The following is a 15,189-nucleotide window of genomic DNA, read 5'->3' on the forward strand; positions in this document are numbered from 1 at the left end:
GGGAGATGTCTTTGTGTGTGCGCGATGCAAGGAGTGTATCGATATCAAGCAACAACTCGGCGTTCTTGTGGGCCTATATGAGAGCTTGAAGGACAGGGTGGATGCCCTCAAAGAAACTAAATTGAGGGGCCCATCAAGCTCTCAGCTGCCCACATCAACGCCAGAGCTTGCACTTGGGCATCGCGTGACACAGAGACAACCCCCAAGGCAGAATGCGCTGGTCCCGAAGGAACTAGTAGTTGTTGGTGACTCTATTGTCAGGGAAACGGGGAACATGCTTTGTAAAAAAGATAGGTGGAACAGGACCAGGGTATGTCTGCCAGGGGCAAAGCTTGATGACGTTGTAGAGCGAATATCATCTTTTAAGGGCACAAAAGGTGATATAGTTGTACACGTTGGCACTAATAATATTAAGAGTAGGAGACCGGCAGAATTACTTAACAAGTACAGGTCACTGTTGAACAAAAGCCGAGAATTAGGGTTGAATTTGAAAGTGTCTGCAATTCTGCCCAGACACGATAGGAGGGAGTATATGATGAGAGCCTTGTCGATCAATTCGGCCCTGGAAAGATTGTGCAAGGCTCAAGGGGTAGAATTTTTTTCAGCCTGGACTGTACTTGTTAACAGGAGAGATTGCTTCTACAGGGATGGTATACACTTAAATAGAAAGGGTGCAAGAATATTTGCTGATGCTATTGAGGCAGTGTTAGGTGGGTCGGAAAACTGCTAGCTTAGGGGGAGACAAAGACCAATAGATTGACAGTAGCCACTGGCATAGGTGAAAGAGATTCTTGCACTGCTTCTATTAGAATGAGCAGAAGCCTGAAAAACAAGATGCATGGTATTTCAGAGACTGCTGGGAGCCATTGCGGTACAAGTAAACACATGGGTTGTGTTAGGGTAGCTAAGAATAGAAACAGGTGCAGGTATACTTGCATGTACACCAATGCTAGGAGTTTAGTAAATAAATTTGATGAATTTGAGGTATTGCTCAAAACATCAAAGGCAGATATTGTTGGGATAACAGAGACGTGGTGTCACACAGATATAAGGGATGCAGATCTGGAATTTGGGGAGTACAACGTCTACAGAAAGGATAGACAGGATAGGAAGGGGGGAGGGGTTATGCTATTAGTTAAGAAACACATAAAAACCAAGGAAGTGAAGCCAGTCGACATCGCCGGACAGTGCAGTATTGAGTCAGTTTGGTGTGACATAAGCATTGGGAGATCAAAATTGAGAGTAGGAGTGTGCTATAGGCCTAATGACTCTGATGAGTATAATAAGGAACTGTACAGGGAAATAGAGTGGGCCAGTAAATCAGAGAGTCTTATAATGGGAGATTTTAATTTCCCAGATATTGACTGGAATTTGGGGGCTGATTACTCACACACTAGCAGGGCTTTTGTGGATTTATTGGATGATTGTTTTCTACATCAGCATGTTCGGGAGGCAACTAGAGGGAGTAATACTCTTCATTTGATTATCAGCAGTGATTCTTCATGCATTCAGAATCTGCAGATAAATGAACCACTAGGTGGCAGTGATCACAGTGTGCTGAAGTGGGATTTACTCAAAGAGGTAACTACCATTAGGGCTAAAGGGAAGGGTTATTGCGTCCGTAAAGGCGACTACGATGGACTGAGACAGTATTTAAATTCTATACAGTGGGACCAACTGATGATGTTACTAACAGCAAATTCAAAATGGGAAGCATTCAAAGAACTTATCTTGGAAGCTACTAGGCTTTACATACCAACTAAGAAATATTGTTCAAGGTTTAGGCCAAAATGGATGTCAGATGAACTAATGAGGCATATGGCAGAGAAGAAAAATGCATGGGATACTTACAAATTAACACATGACACAGAAGCCTATGATAGATACAAGTTGATATGCAACCAAGTTACAAAGGAGGTTAGGCAGGCGAAGGCAGATTACGAGAAATCCTTGGCAAGGGATGCAAAGAAAAACAGCAAAGAGTTCTTTACTTGTGTAAACTCTAGAAGGAAGGGGATGAATCAGATTGGTCCACTTGATATTGATGGGTCAACTGTTGATGATCCTGCTCAGGTAGCTAACAAACTAAATGAATATTTTGCATCGACATTCACACATGAGGAGTTATTCAGCAAGGGGAATGCCAGAGGTGTATTCAACTCTAGCAGTAAGCTACAGAATCTTGAAATAACTGGGAGTAAAGTGGAGGAGAAACTGTTGAAGATAAACACAAGAAAGGCACCCGGGGTGGATGGGATCTATCCAGTTATATTAAAGGAGGCAGCAAAGGAAGTAAGCAAACCCTTAGCCATAATTATGAGAGTTTCCTTGGACTCAGGGGAGGTACCCATAGACTGGAAATGTGCAAATGTGACCCCAATTCACAAAGGAGGATCAAAGGCTGACACAAGTAATTATAGACCTGTGAGCTTAACTTCTGTTCCAGGAAAATTAATGGAGGCACTGGTTAAAGAAGCACTGCAGGATCATTTAGACAAGACTTCAGTTATAGCTCAGACACAGCATGGTTTTGTTAAGGGGAAGTCTTGCCTGACCAATTTGATTGGATACTATGATGCAGTCACAAAAGAACTGGATGCAGTGAATAACTTTGATATTATATACTTGGATCTTAGAAAGGCTTTTGATACTGTTGCACATGGAAGACTGCTACACAAATTGGAGCAGTGTGACATTGGAGGCAAATTGCTGCTATGGATAAAGGGGTGGTTGAGGGGGAGAAGATAGAGAGTGGTAATCAATGGACACTGCTCTTCATTGACTAATGTTATTAGTAGAGTCCTTCAGGGTTCAGTGTTGGGTCCATTATCGTTTTCTGTATTTATAAATGATATTGATGATGGTATATCAAGCATAATGTCCAAGTTTTCAGATGATACAAAAGTTGGCAGGGTTGTCAAGGACACTACTGACACTATGCTGCTGCAACAGGATCTGGAAAGGTTGAGCAGATGGGCTGAGAGGTGGCAAATGAAGTTTAACATTGACAAATGTAAAGTACTACACAACCCCAGAGCAACGTATCAACTCTGTGGTACTACACTGACAGTGGTAGAGAATGAAAGGGACTTGGGGGTGGTTGTGCAGGCAGATATGAAGTTCTCTGAGCAGTGCAGACGGGCTGCAAGAGTAGCTCATGGAGTATTGTCAATGATATACAGGAATTTTTCCAGCAGGGATAAGGAGGTGATTATTCCATTGTATAAGGCAATGGTCAGGCCACACCTAGAGTACTGTATACAGGTCTGGAGGCCTCATTTCAAGAAGGATGTAGAGCTGCTGGAACGAGTACAGAGAAGGGCAACAAGATTAGTGAATGGAACAAAGGGGTGCTCTTACGAAGAAAGGCTTAAGGTTTGCAAATTACAGTGTCTGGAGACTAGGCACCAGTGAGGTGATCTGATAGAGGTGTATAAAGCCTTGAATGGTTTAAGCATGCTCAATGCTGATGGGATTCTTCCTCTAGCTCAGAAAAATCACCTGAGAGGGAATAAATTCAAATTGAGGAAAGACAGATGTAGGATAGACGTGCGGAAATTTGCCTTTAGCCAGCGGGTGGTTGGTTGTTGGAACAGACTTCCATCCCTTGTGGTGGAGGTTGATAGCCTAAATAAGTTTAAGGCTCAGCTGGACAGGTATTTTGAACGAACAGAGGGGTGAAGTGGAAGTGGTTTTTTTTTTTTTTTTTTGGCTGATGCTGCATAAGCTTGCTTTCTTGCATCAAATGCCTCTACTAATGCTAATGCTAATATCCTGCACGAACAAGACTTTTTGATTGGCCCTCATATATAATTAATTTCTTGTTTTAATTGAATATCTGAAATAAATTCTCCTAGCAGCTGATATTAAGATTGATAAAAAAAAAAATAAAAATAATAATAATAATAATAACCTTTGTATAATCAGAATTTAGGAAAACTGATGGTTTTTATCAGTCACAAGGGTTATCAGTTCAAAATATATTGAATTTATATTAGTGTGCCCTCTAAAATTAAGAAAACTGCAATTTAATGAAAAATTCAGCTTTTTTTTGATGTGTTTGTAAAAATAATAACAGATTTTTTGGATTTGAAATTTAATTGTTTAATATTTTCTCATGGCAGTTTGTTACAAAAAAAAAGCAGATTAGAAATGGAAAAACAAGTTTCCTTTTGTGTATGAACACATGTACTTGTTTTTCTCAGATAATAGACAAAATTACCATAAGCAGTATCTCATCTTGTCTTATCACATTCTCTATGAGAAAACTTTTTTGAAAGAGCAAGAGTTGATTCTGAGGCAAGGTCATCTATAGTTAATAATTGAGTTTTAATAAAAAAATTTAAAAAAATGCAGACTTCACCATAGTAATTTTGGGTTTTGCTTTCTTTTGTGTAGTTTTCCTTTAACATGTTTCATGAATCCATGAGATCTTTCAATACACAGTATAGGTGCTATTCAGTATCAATGCTTCCAGGAAATGAAAGACATGATGTTGAAAAAGGAGGAAAGAGTAAGTTAAACATTTTTAAAGTATGAAGTTCATACATTTTTATTTATTCAGTTTTAAAGTAGTATTTTTGTTATTATGAACCACTTCTGTGTCATATTAAATTTATTGGATTATTAAAAATTATTAGTAAGGCCTCTGTTTTTTTTTTTTTTTTTTTTTAATTTTCAGTTATTATGCCTCCTTCAGCACTGGATCAGCTCAGTAAGTACACTTCACTTAACTTTTATTCATTGACTTAGTGTGATGATTATAAACTCCAAGATATTAACATAGAAAGGACAAAAGTTTTCCAATGCTAATCTGGGATGATAACTTATTTTCTTGAAAATTATAATTTAGAATAATTGGCACATTGATTTTTTTGTGGATTTGAAAGGCAAAAACTAAGATTATGATTGACATACCTAATACAGAAATTTTTTGTTTGAGTTATATGATTTATATACAAATAAAACTTCATAAAAAGTATTACAGTATTTGTAACATTTTTTTTTTTTTTTTTATAAATCTTGTTAAGATGTTTTGTTAAAAAGTTATATTATTAATCTTGCCATGAACCCATTTGTTTCATGTTAATCTTGTTAAAATTTGTTATTAAAATGTTATAAATCTTGTATTCTTTTTAAAAGCTTTGTTAAAATCTTATTTTAAGACATCAGATAACTTGAAAATGGTAACAGAATATCTGCACATAAACATCAAGTGGACCAATGTGATTCAGTTCTGTGATTCAACTTAGAGGAGACTTGATTGAAATGTTTAAGGCTGTGAGGTGCAAAAGTAAAATGAATGAGGATGAAATTTTCAAGATTATAAATGATTTTAGAACTAGGGGCCATAAATTCAAGTTATGGGAAGGAAGGAGATGTTTAGACTGGATTGTAGGAAGCCACCCCAGGGACTCGCATCTGGTGAGTATGGACTTGGCACACTCAGGGTTCTGAGGTTGATATCATCATGGTTCTCTTACTTCGTGATTCCTCACCTCTCCCCCCCCCCTCTCTCTCTCTCTCTCTCTCTCTCTCTCTCTCTCTCTCTCTCTCTCTCTCTCTCTCTCTCTCTCTCAGGGCAACTCGGGAATTTTTTTTTTGGCTGGTGCAGAAAAAGCCTCAGGCTTCCTTGTACCATATGTCTAATAATAATAATAATGTTTTATTTTAGCCAATGAGTGATAAATTACTGGAATAAGTTACCTACATGGGTGGTTGAGGTTGACAGTTTGAGTAATTCAAAGTCAGCTGGATTCAAAGGTTACCTGTGGGAGGAAGGAAATGCAAAGGTTGTCTATTTCCTTTTCTATTATTATTTATTTTATTTAATTTTATTATTATTTTACTCTTTTTTTTTTGCCTGGAGCAGCATAAGCTTTGCTGCTCTGGTCTTCTCTGGTCTTAGTCTTCCTTGCAGCATATGGCCATTACTAATACTAACTCTTTCCTTCTACTCTTAATAAAAATAAAGATGTATTTGCTGCTTTTCTTTGCCAGTGACTTCTGTTAATCTGCCTTAGATTGCCTAACCTCTCTTGTGACTTGATTACAGTTTTTAATCTACCATAGGTTTATATATATGCAACCCATGCATTTTTCTTCTCTGCTACAAGTCTCATTAGTTTATCTGACATCCATTTAGATCAAAGCCTTGAGTATTTCTTGGTATGAAAAACCTAGTAGCTTCTATAATGATTTCCTTGAATGCTTCCCATTTTGCATAGAATTTAAAAACTGTCTGAGACCACTATTTTTCTTTATGAAAACAAAAGCTCTTCCCTTTACCTTTGATAGTAATGTCTTCAAGTAAATCCCACTGCAATCATTGGCACCCAGTGTGTCTTTGACCTGCACATTCTTAATGTATGAAGAATCACTTCTGATAATCAGATCAAGAATATTCCTGCTTCTTGTTGCCTCTCTAACATGCTTCTGTAGAACACAGTTGAACTGACAAAGTCTTACTATTGTGTGAGTGACCAAAAAGCAAGTTCCAGGTCAATATCTGGAAAGTTAAAATCCTCCATTATAAGATATTCTGATTTACTGGCCCACTATTTTTGTCTAGTTGTTTGTTATACTCATCACAGTCATTAGGCCTACAGCACACTCCTATTCTCACACTTCATTAAATTTAACATATTCCATTAATCAAGACTGACAAACCATACAGATAAGGCTAGGGTTTCATGTGAGAGGATTATTTTAGAAAAATTAAAGTGCAGTATAGCCAAGAGACACATGCAGATTACTGAAAAAGATATTACTGGCATGCAACATTATACATGCTAGATTCTGTCAAAATCACCAATTCATATTGAGAATTTGTGGGGTCACTGAGTCACTCCTTGTCAGACCACTGTGGAGTGTCAGTGTAAATGTTATGATTAAGTGAAGAATACTCAGGTGAAGGGGGCTGACTGTGGGCTCTGGCCAACACAGATTCTTTTGGAAGCCATCTGGCTTCCAAAGGATAGTTCTGACAAGATTGTGATTTCAAAAACTCAAAAATGGTTAATTTTCTGAGCTTGACATTACAGGTTTTGTAGAAGAAAGCTATCTGCTAAATGAAGGTAATTTTGTGATGAGAAAGCATCTTGGACTTTCTAACAACATAAGTCCCAAACGAGGTTGAGAGATGGTACCAGTCATGAGTATGACAGTTGTGAAGTGGTGCCATTTCTGTATTAGCACTGGAAGCCATTGAAAAGGGCTGTGCTTTCAATTTTGTTCATCTTAGGCAACAGTAGTCAGCAGTAAAGATGGAATTTAGTGTGGTAGGAAAAGCTAATGTTCAAATTCAGCTAACAAAGCAGTGGTGGCTCATGTAAGTATCATGCCATGGCTGAATATTGATAACTCCTCAAGTCTGACCTACCTTTTAAACCCACCATTAGAAAACCTATACAGAAACAAACCCAGCATAGTTAAACCAGCTGGTCTTTGCCTTCTTGAACTGGTGCAGGTTTGGAATATTTCCATCCTTTCCTTACAGCAGATACCAACCTTTACTCAACCACCATGGGCTCCTCCTCCTCTTCCAACATGTGACAGCCAATGGAGAAAGAATATTTTGCAAGCGACAAATGTCAAACAAATTCATGATGTTCACATTCAAAGATATATTGATTTCTACCAAATTTATACAGATGGCTCTAAATCTAATTCAAATGTTGGAGCAGCTGCAGTGTTTCCAAATACAGTTGTATCAGTATCCCTTCCATCAGAATTTAGTATCTTTTCTGCTGAATTATATGCAATAAAACTTTCTTTAGAAAATCTCTATTCTGACTGTTCTTTAAAATCTGTTATTTATACTGATTCCCTCAGCTCAATCATGATGCTAAGTAATTCCGAAGATAAAGTTCACCCTGTTCTAGATGACATCAGAAGCTTGTTACTACAAATCAAAAAACGCCACCAATTGGTCACTTTTTGTTGGAATCCAGCCCATTCCGGTATTTTAGGCAATGAACTGGCCAATAAAGCTGCAAAAAATCCAACTACCTTAGATTTAACCAACATCCCTGGTCCAGCATCAGATTATGTACTAACCATTCATGCTGCTTGCCTATCACAATGGACAGCACTCTGGCACTCTCAGACTAATAATAAACTCTTTCAGTTTAAACAAGATCCAAAAATTTGGCGTTCCAGTGTCCATACATCGAGACGAGAAGAAGTAGTCCTCTCAAGGGCAAGAATAGGTCATACTCATCTGACACATCTTTATTTACTCACAGGAGGTGATCCACCACAGTGTACACATTGCTCTAACAATTTGACTGGTAGACATATTCTCATTGGCTGCCCCTACTATAAACAACACAGAGCTTCATCCTTGATCTCACTGATAAATAATCGTAAACCAATAACTCTTGAAAATCTCATTGGTGATAAGGCAAATATTTCTGAATTTTTTGACTTCCTCAAGCAAATTGAACTTTTTAATAATTTCTGATTTCAAATTTTTTTTTGATTTTATGGAAATTCCTCATCTCTTAAAATAATAAATGAATAGGCACATTATAGCCATAGCAGCTTATGTGCCATTAAGCCTCCATAACAACAACAACAATCAAGTCTGACCTCTGTAATATCAATATTTATGAAATATAGATGTGGATTGTGAAATATAATTGCTATATTTGTGAAATATAGCAATTGCAAGAAAAGTTTTAATATTTTATTAAAAATTATATTTCAATGATCTTTTTCGTATAACTGAATTTTAATACTAGCTTGTTTATATTGTTTAGTTGCCATAGTGTCCATAAATCTCTCATACAATTCTGGTACTCTAAATATGCTGATTAACAAACTTATCCTTTAATTTTTTTTTTTTTTTTTTTTTTAATCATTATGTTAGCCTGTTAGCATTTATTGTAAAAAGACATTTCATTATTTCAGATAATTTTTATTTAATTTTTTTCAGCACGTCTTAATATTGTATATCCTATGCTCTTCAAGTTAACAAATAGAAAGACAAACAGAGTCACACATTGTGGTGTGCTAGAATTTGTAGCAGAGGAAGGAAAAGTTTACCTTCCATATTGGGTATGTGTTATAATGCTAATTCTCTCCTTGTATATTGCTTTATGGAGTTATCATAAAATAAAGAAATGCATCTAAAATTTAAAAAAAACTTTCACTAAACTTTTTTTTTTTAAACAGAGTATAATTAATGATAACACCAAATTAAAAGTGATAAAAAGTCTGTATCTAGATACAGTTATTTGAGTGCAGACTGGCAGAAAAAATTTTAAGCAGATGTCTCTACTTAAAATTTTGAATGGCGCTTGGGTTGTTTTTGGAACTTTTATTAATTAAATCTTTTAACAATGAATACGAGGAATTACCTCAATAATGGCTTGTAGAACACTTTGACTAACTCTGTCCTTTATTCTCTCCTGTAGCAGCAAGTAAAACTTTAATATAATTTATTAATTACTATTTTAATATTATTTTTATCATTCTAAAATATCGTTTTGGCATTAGTTTTTAATTATTGGACATAATGTTTTCTTTCGCTTGTGGATGTTGATTGGTGGTTTGATGTATTTGGGGTTAGGTTTAGAGCTCTTAGATCTTTTATTCCAGGTGCATTGAATCATCGATTTTTTTTTCTTCGGGTGTGAAAAATTCATGTAAATTATTTTTATACTCATTTGAATAAAGGAGAGAGTTAGCATCAAAGTGTTCTACAAGCCAGTATTGAGGTAATTCCTCTTATTCATTGTTAATTGATATATAATGTAGAACTTATTGAGCCTTGCAGCTCTGATATTTATTAATTAAATCTGTGTGAGAAATTCCCTTATCATGTGATCTGTGGAGTGTTATGTTTATTTTATTCATATGTTTATCTTATCAATTTGCTGCCAGAAAATTTGGTATTGGGATGGAATGTATGCACACTGGCATGAAAGAGTATTATCCTGTGTTAATGTGTAAAGAACATGTTCTCATTAGTTATATGTTGTACCATGTTATAAATTACCTTTAACCTTTAGGCAGCCACATAGGGATCATTTTGTTCCTGTCTTTTTTATTTTATTATTATTTTATCCTATTTCACTTTCACATTTACTTGAAACTACTTCACTCAGGAGTAACTCACAATGCTTTCTAAATTAAAATTTTTTTTCTGTTAAAAATTTGCAAAAACTGTCAGATAAGGTCAAAATGATCCTCAGAATTGTAATATCTTGTTATGTATTAGTGCAAACTCCAAGGGGAGTCTGTTAAGTTTGTAATGTGGATTATAAATTTTTGTTATGTGATGAAATGATAATGAAATATAGAAAAATAAGTTAATTGTTAGTTAATAAAAGCAGTCTGATGGACAGATAGAATCTTTAAAACAAAACAAAACAAAACATGGAGTATGTTGATGGGGGAAGTAATAATAATTATTAAAGGTCTCTGATGGTGATGAAAAAGTTGAGAAACACTATTGTATGTGATTTTCCATGACTGCCAGTGGATTAATTAAATACCTTAGTTCTGGCACAACCTTAGAAGAGAAGAGAAGAGAATAAATATCTGTAAATGAAAAAGATATTTAATATTCATTCACAATACCATAACTACATTCGACGTAACGTAAAAATAGAAAAAATAGAAACTCATCATAAAGATGAAAACACTCTGGTTATAGCCTGCTGTAATTCCAGTTCCTTATTTCTCTCTCTCTCTCTCTCTCTCTCTCTCTCTCTCTCTCTCTCTCTCTCTCTCTCTCTTTTTAAAATTTTTTTTTTTTTTTATTGTTATTACATTATAGCATTTTTTTGCATAGTTTTTGTCTGTTACAAATTTGCAAAATCTGATAATTACAGCATCTGCAAACTAGGAGGTACTTAGTTCACAGATGCAATTTACAGAACTGAGATCTTTCTTGTTAAGAGTACTTTTATTCCAAAACAAATTTAATAATCACTTGAAGATTGATTCACACTTTATAGGCAGCTCTCAATCTTAAGAATGTTTACAGAAAAGTAAATGTGACACACTATGATGTATGTAACCAGTTATTTAACCATTACGCAAAACTTGCATTTTCATTACCTGAGACGGTAAAAAAAAAAAAACTTTCACTACATCACAATCATTTTATTTTAAAAAATTCTGTGCATGATTATAATGTTTTCACAACATTTTTCAATCAAGGAAATGTTCTGGTACAATAGCAAAGTATCCAACAACAGCATGATTAATTGAAAAAGAAGAGAGAAAACAATGGTAAAGCACCACACGATAACTGCCTCTTCTTAAAGTTATGGTAAAAATTGCTTTAGTATTAGTAATGGCAAATGGTGCAAGGAAACAAGATTATACAGCATCAGTAAAAAAAAAAAAAAAAAACCCACTACCAAATCATTTGTCCATCTCTTATAGTAATTTAGCTAATCCTTCCTTATATTTACTCTGCCTACTTCCACCAATATCAGATGGAAGTTTGTTCCAAATCAGTTACTCTCTAGCTGAAAACAATTTTTTTCACATGTTTTATCATCATCTGAGAAAGAAGGATGCCATCAGCATTCAGATTAATCAATCCATTTAAAGCCTTAAACACTTCACTCAGGACTTAATATTTTTTCCATTGTTTTTGTCTGTTAAAAATTTGCAAAATCTAGTAATTACAGCATCTCTAACTAGGAGGTGCCTAGTTCACAGATGCAATTTACAGAACTGAAGTCTTTCTTGGTAAAAGTACTTTTATGTGCCATGACTAATCTTATTACAATGGAATAATTGCCTCCTTGACCTTGTTAGCAAAATTCCTATATATCATTGACAGCCTGTCTGCACTGCTCAGAAAACATGTTGGACTTGACAGTTACCCTTGGTCTGTGTTAAGGTTGTATTTTTATCCTTCTGACTGTATCTTGAGTGCCTTCTTATGTTTGAATAGATATACAGTTCTTCACACATATTTCTTCCAATGTACAGAAAAGTAAAGTGTTCTTCAATATTATATATTTATATTCAGTTGAATCAGAGGTGCCACAGGAGGTAACATGAAGCTATGGTGGATGACTATATCTAGTTCTTTGTTCAACATGATCACTTTGACCACAAAAGACAAATACATATTATAATTTCTTGCATGCACTGACCAAGAGAAAATAACTTTAAATAAAGTGAAAGAGTACACACAGTTAAAAAAAAAAAAAAAAAAAGCATGTAAACTGACCCAGGCACAAATATTCAAGATATAACATATTTAATTTAACACAAACATACAACACAGTTAAATTAAATGTGTTAGATCTTGAATGTTTGTACCCCACAAACTGCTAGCTTGGGGGGGAGATACACAGACTAAAAGGTTAACAGTGGCCACAGGCAGAGGCAGAAGTGATTCTTGCACTGCTTCTGTTAAAATGAGAAGCAGCATGGAAAGCAATGCAATGGAAACTTCCAGGACTGTTGGGAGTCATAGTGGAACAAATAAATATATGGGCTGTGTTAGGATAACTAAGAGTAGTAACAGGGGCATGTATACTTGCATGTACACCAATGCTAGGAGTATATGGAAGACTGCTGCACAAATAAGAGCAGTGTGGCATTGGAGGCAAATTGCTGCTATGGATAAAGGGATGGTTGAGTGGGAGAAGACAGAGAGTGGTAATCAATGGACACTGCTCTTTTTGGACTAATGTTATTAGTGGAGTCCCCCAGGGTTTTGTGTTAGGTCCATTGTTTTCTGTAATCATCAATGATATCGATGATAATATATCAACTTAATGTCCAAATTTGCAGACGATACAAATGTCGGCAGGGTTGTTAATGACACTAAAGACAGTTTGCTGCTGCAACAGGATCTAGAAAAGTTGAGCAGATGGGCTGAGAGGTGGCAACTGAAGTTTAACATTGACAAATGTAAAGTACTGCATATGGGAAGCAGTAACCCCAGAGTAATGTATCAACTGTGTGGTACTAACTACACTGACAGTGGCAGAGAGTGAAAAGAACCTGGGGGTAATTGTGCAGGCAGATATGAAGTTTTCTGAGCAGTGCAGATGGTCTGCAAGAGTAGCTCATGGTGTCTTGTCAATGATATACAGGAATTTTTCCAGTAGGGTTAAGGAGGTGATTATCCCCTTGAATAAGGAAATAGTCAGGCCACACCTTGAGTACTGTATACAGGTCTGGAGGCCTCATTTTAAGAAGAATGTAGAGCTGTTGGAACAAGTACAGAGAAGGGCAACAAGATTAGTGAGTGGAACAAAGGGTTGCTCTGACAAAGAAATGCTTAAGTTTTGCAAATTGCAGTGTCTGGAGACTAGGCACCTGTGAGGTGATCTGATTGAGGTGTATAAAGCTTTGAATGGTTTGAGCATGCTCAATGCTGATGGGATTCTTTCTCGTGCTCAAAATAATCGCCTGAGAGAGCATAAATTCAAATTGAGGAAAGACAGTTGTAGGATAGATGTGCGGAAGTTTGCCTTTAGCCAGCAGATGGTTGATTGCTGTAACAAACTTCCATCTGTCGTTGTGGAAGTTCATAGCTAAACAGATTCAAGGCAGAACTGGACAAACATTTGGAGTGAGTGGATGGGTGAAATGAGAGGGGTCTGTGTGTGCGTTTTTTTTTTGCTTGCTTTCTTGCATCATGTGCCCTTGAAAATGCTAATTCTATAGTTAACAAATTTGAGCTTGAAGTGCTAGTCAAGACATCAAAGGCAGATATTGTTGACATATCAGAGATGTGGTGTCACACAGATATAAGCAATGCAGAATTGGAATTTGGAGAGTACAATGTGTACTCCCCAAATTCCAAATCCAGAAAGGATAGACAGGACAGGAAGGGAGGAGGGGTTATGTTGTTAGTTAAGAAACACATAAAATCAAAGGAAGTGCATTCAATTCATGTCCGTTGACAATGCAGTGTTGAGTCTGTTTGATGTGACATAAGCACTGGGAAAGGAAAAATGAGAGTAGATGTGTGTTATAAGCCTAATGAAGCTGATGAGTATAATGAGCAATTGTGCACAGAAATAGAGTGGGCCAGTAAATCAGAGTGTCTTATAATGGAGGATTTTAATTTCCTAGAGATTGACTGGAATTTGTGGGTTGGTCACTCACACACTAGCAAGGTTTTTGTGGATTTATTGGATGACTGTTTTCTACAGCAGCAGCATGTTCGAGAGGCAACCAGAGGGAGTAATACTCTTGATCTGATTATCAGCAGTGATTATTCTTGCATTAAGAATTTGCAGATAAAGGAACCACTGGGTGATCAGAATGTACTGATATGGGAATTATGATATGATATGGGATATTGATGAAGATATATATCAGGATTAATGTCCAAGTTGGCAGATGATACAGGGTTGTTAACAACAGTAAAGACAGTATGCTACTCCAACTGGATCTGGATAAGTTGTCAAATGGGCTGAGAAGTTTAACATTGACAAATGCAAAGTACTGCATATGGGTAGTAGTAACCCAAGAGAACCGTACCAACTGTGTGGTACTACACTCAGGGAAGTGGAAAGTGAAAAAGTACCTGGGGGTAATTGTGCAGCCAAATATTAAGTTCACTGAGCAGTGCAGATGGGCTGCCAGGGCCGGTCATGGAGTCTTGCCAATGATATATAGGAATTTTTCTAGCAGGGATAAGGAGGTGATTATCCCCTTGTATAAGGCAATGGTCAGGCCACACCTAGAGTACTATGTACAGGTCCGGAGGCCTCATTTCAGGAAGAATGTAAAGTTGCTAGAACGAGTACAAAGAAGGGGAACAAAGGGGGTGCTCTTACCAAGAAAGGCTTAAGTTCTGAAAATTGCAGTGCCTGGAGAGTAGACACCTGCGAGGTGATCTGATTGAGGTTTATAAGGCCTTGTATGGGTTGAGCAAGCTGAATGCTGATGGGATTCTTCTTCTTGCTCAGATTAAGTACCTGAGGGGGCATAGATTCAAATTGAGGAATGACAGTTGTAGAATCGATGTGTGGAAATTTGCCTTTAGCCAGTGTGTGGTTGATTGATGGAACAGACTTCCATCTTTTGTTGTGGAAGTTGATAGCCTAAATAAATTTAAGCTGGACAGGCATTTGGAATGAATGGAGGGGTGAAATGGGAAGTTGTTTTTTTTTTTTTTTTTTTTTGTTGATGCTGCATAAGCTTGATTTCTTGCCTCGTATGCCTCTACTGATGATAATGCTAATGTCAGAT

At 36.3% G+C, this 15,189-nt stretch overlaps 1 protein-coding gene across 2 annotated transcripts in view; it reads left to right on the forward strand.

Moving 5' to 3' along the window:
• Positions 1 to 15,189, forward strand: part of Ufd1 (ubiquitin fusion-degradation 1-like) — an 86,218-nt gene that overhangs the window by 34,595 nt on the left and 36,434 nt on the right. For both annotated transcript variants that reach the window (XM_090373898.1, XM_090373899.1), the window contains exons 2-4: positions 4,399 to 4,513; positions 4,682 to 4,714; positions 8,939 to 9,060. In XM_090373898.1, coding sequence (XP_090230024.1) covers positions 4,399 to 4,513; positions 4,682 to 4,714; positions 8,939 to 9,060 — 270 coding nt within the window. The remainder of the gene's footprint in view (positions 1 to 4,398; positions 4,514 to 4,681; positions 4,715 to 8,938; positions 9,061 to 15,189) is intronic.

The sequence above is a fragment of the Mastigoproctus giganteus genome, chromosome 5 (genome assembly GCF_048544385.1).
Source record: "Mastigoproctus giganteus isolate SK-2022 chromosome 5, ASM4854438v1, whole genome shotgun sequence".
Taxonomy (NCBI): Eukaryota; Metazoa; Arthropoda; class Arachnida; order Uropygi; family Thelyphonidae; genus Mastigoproctus; species Mastigoproctus giganteus.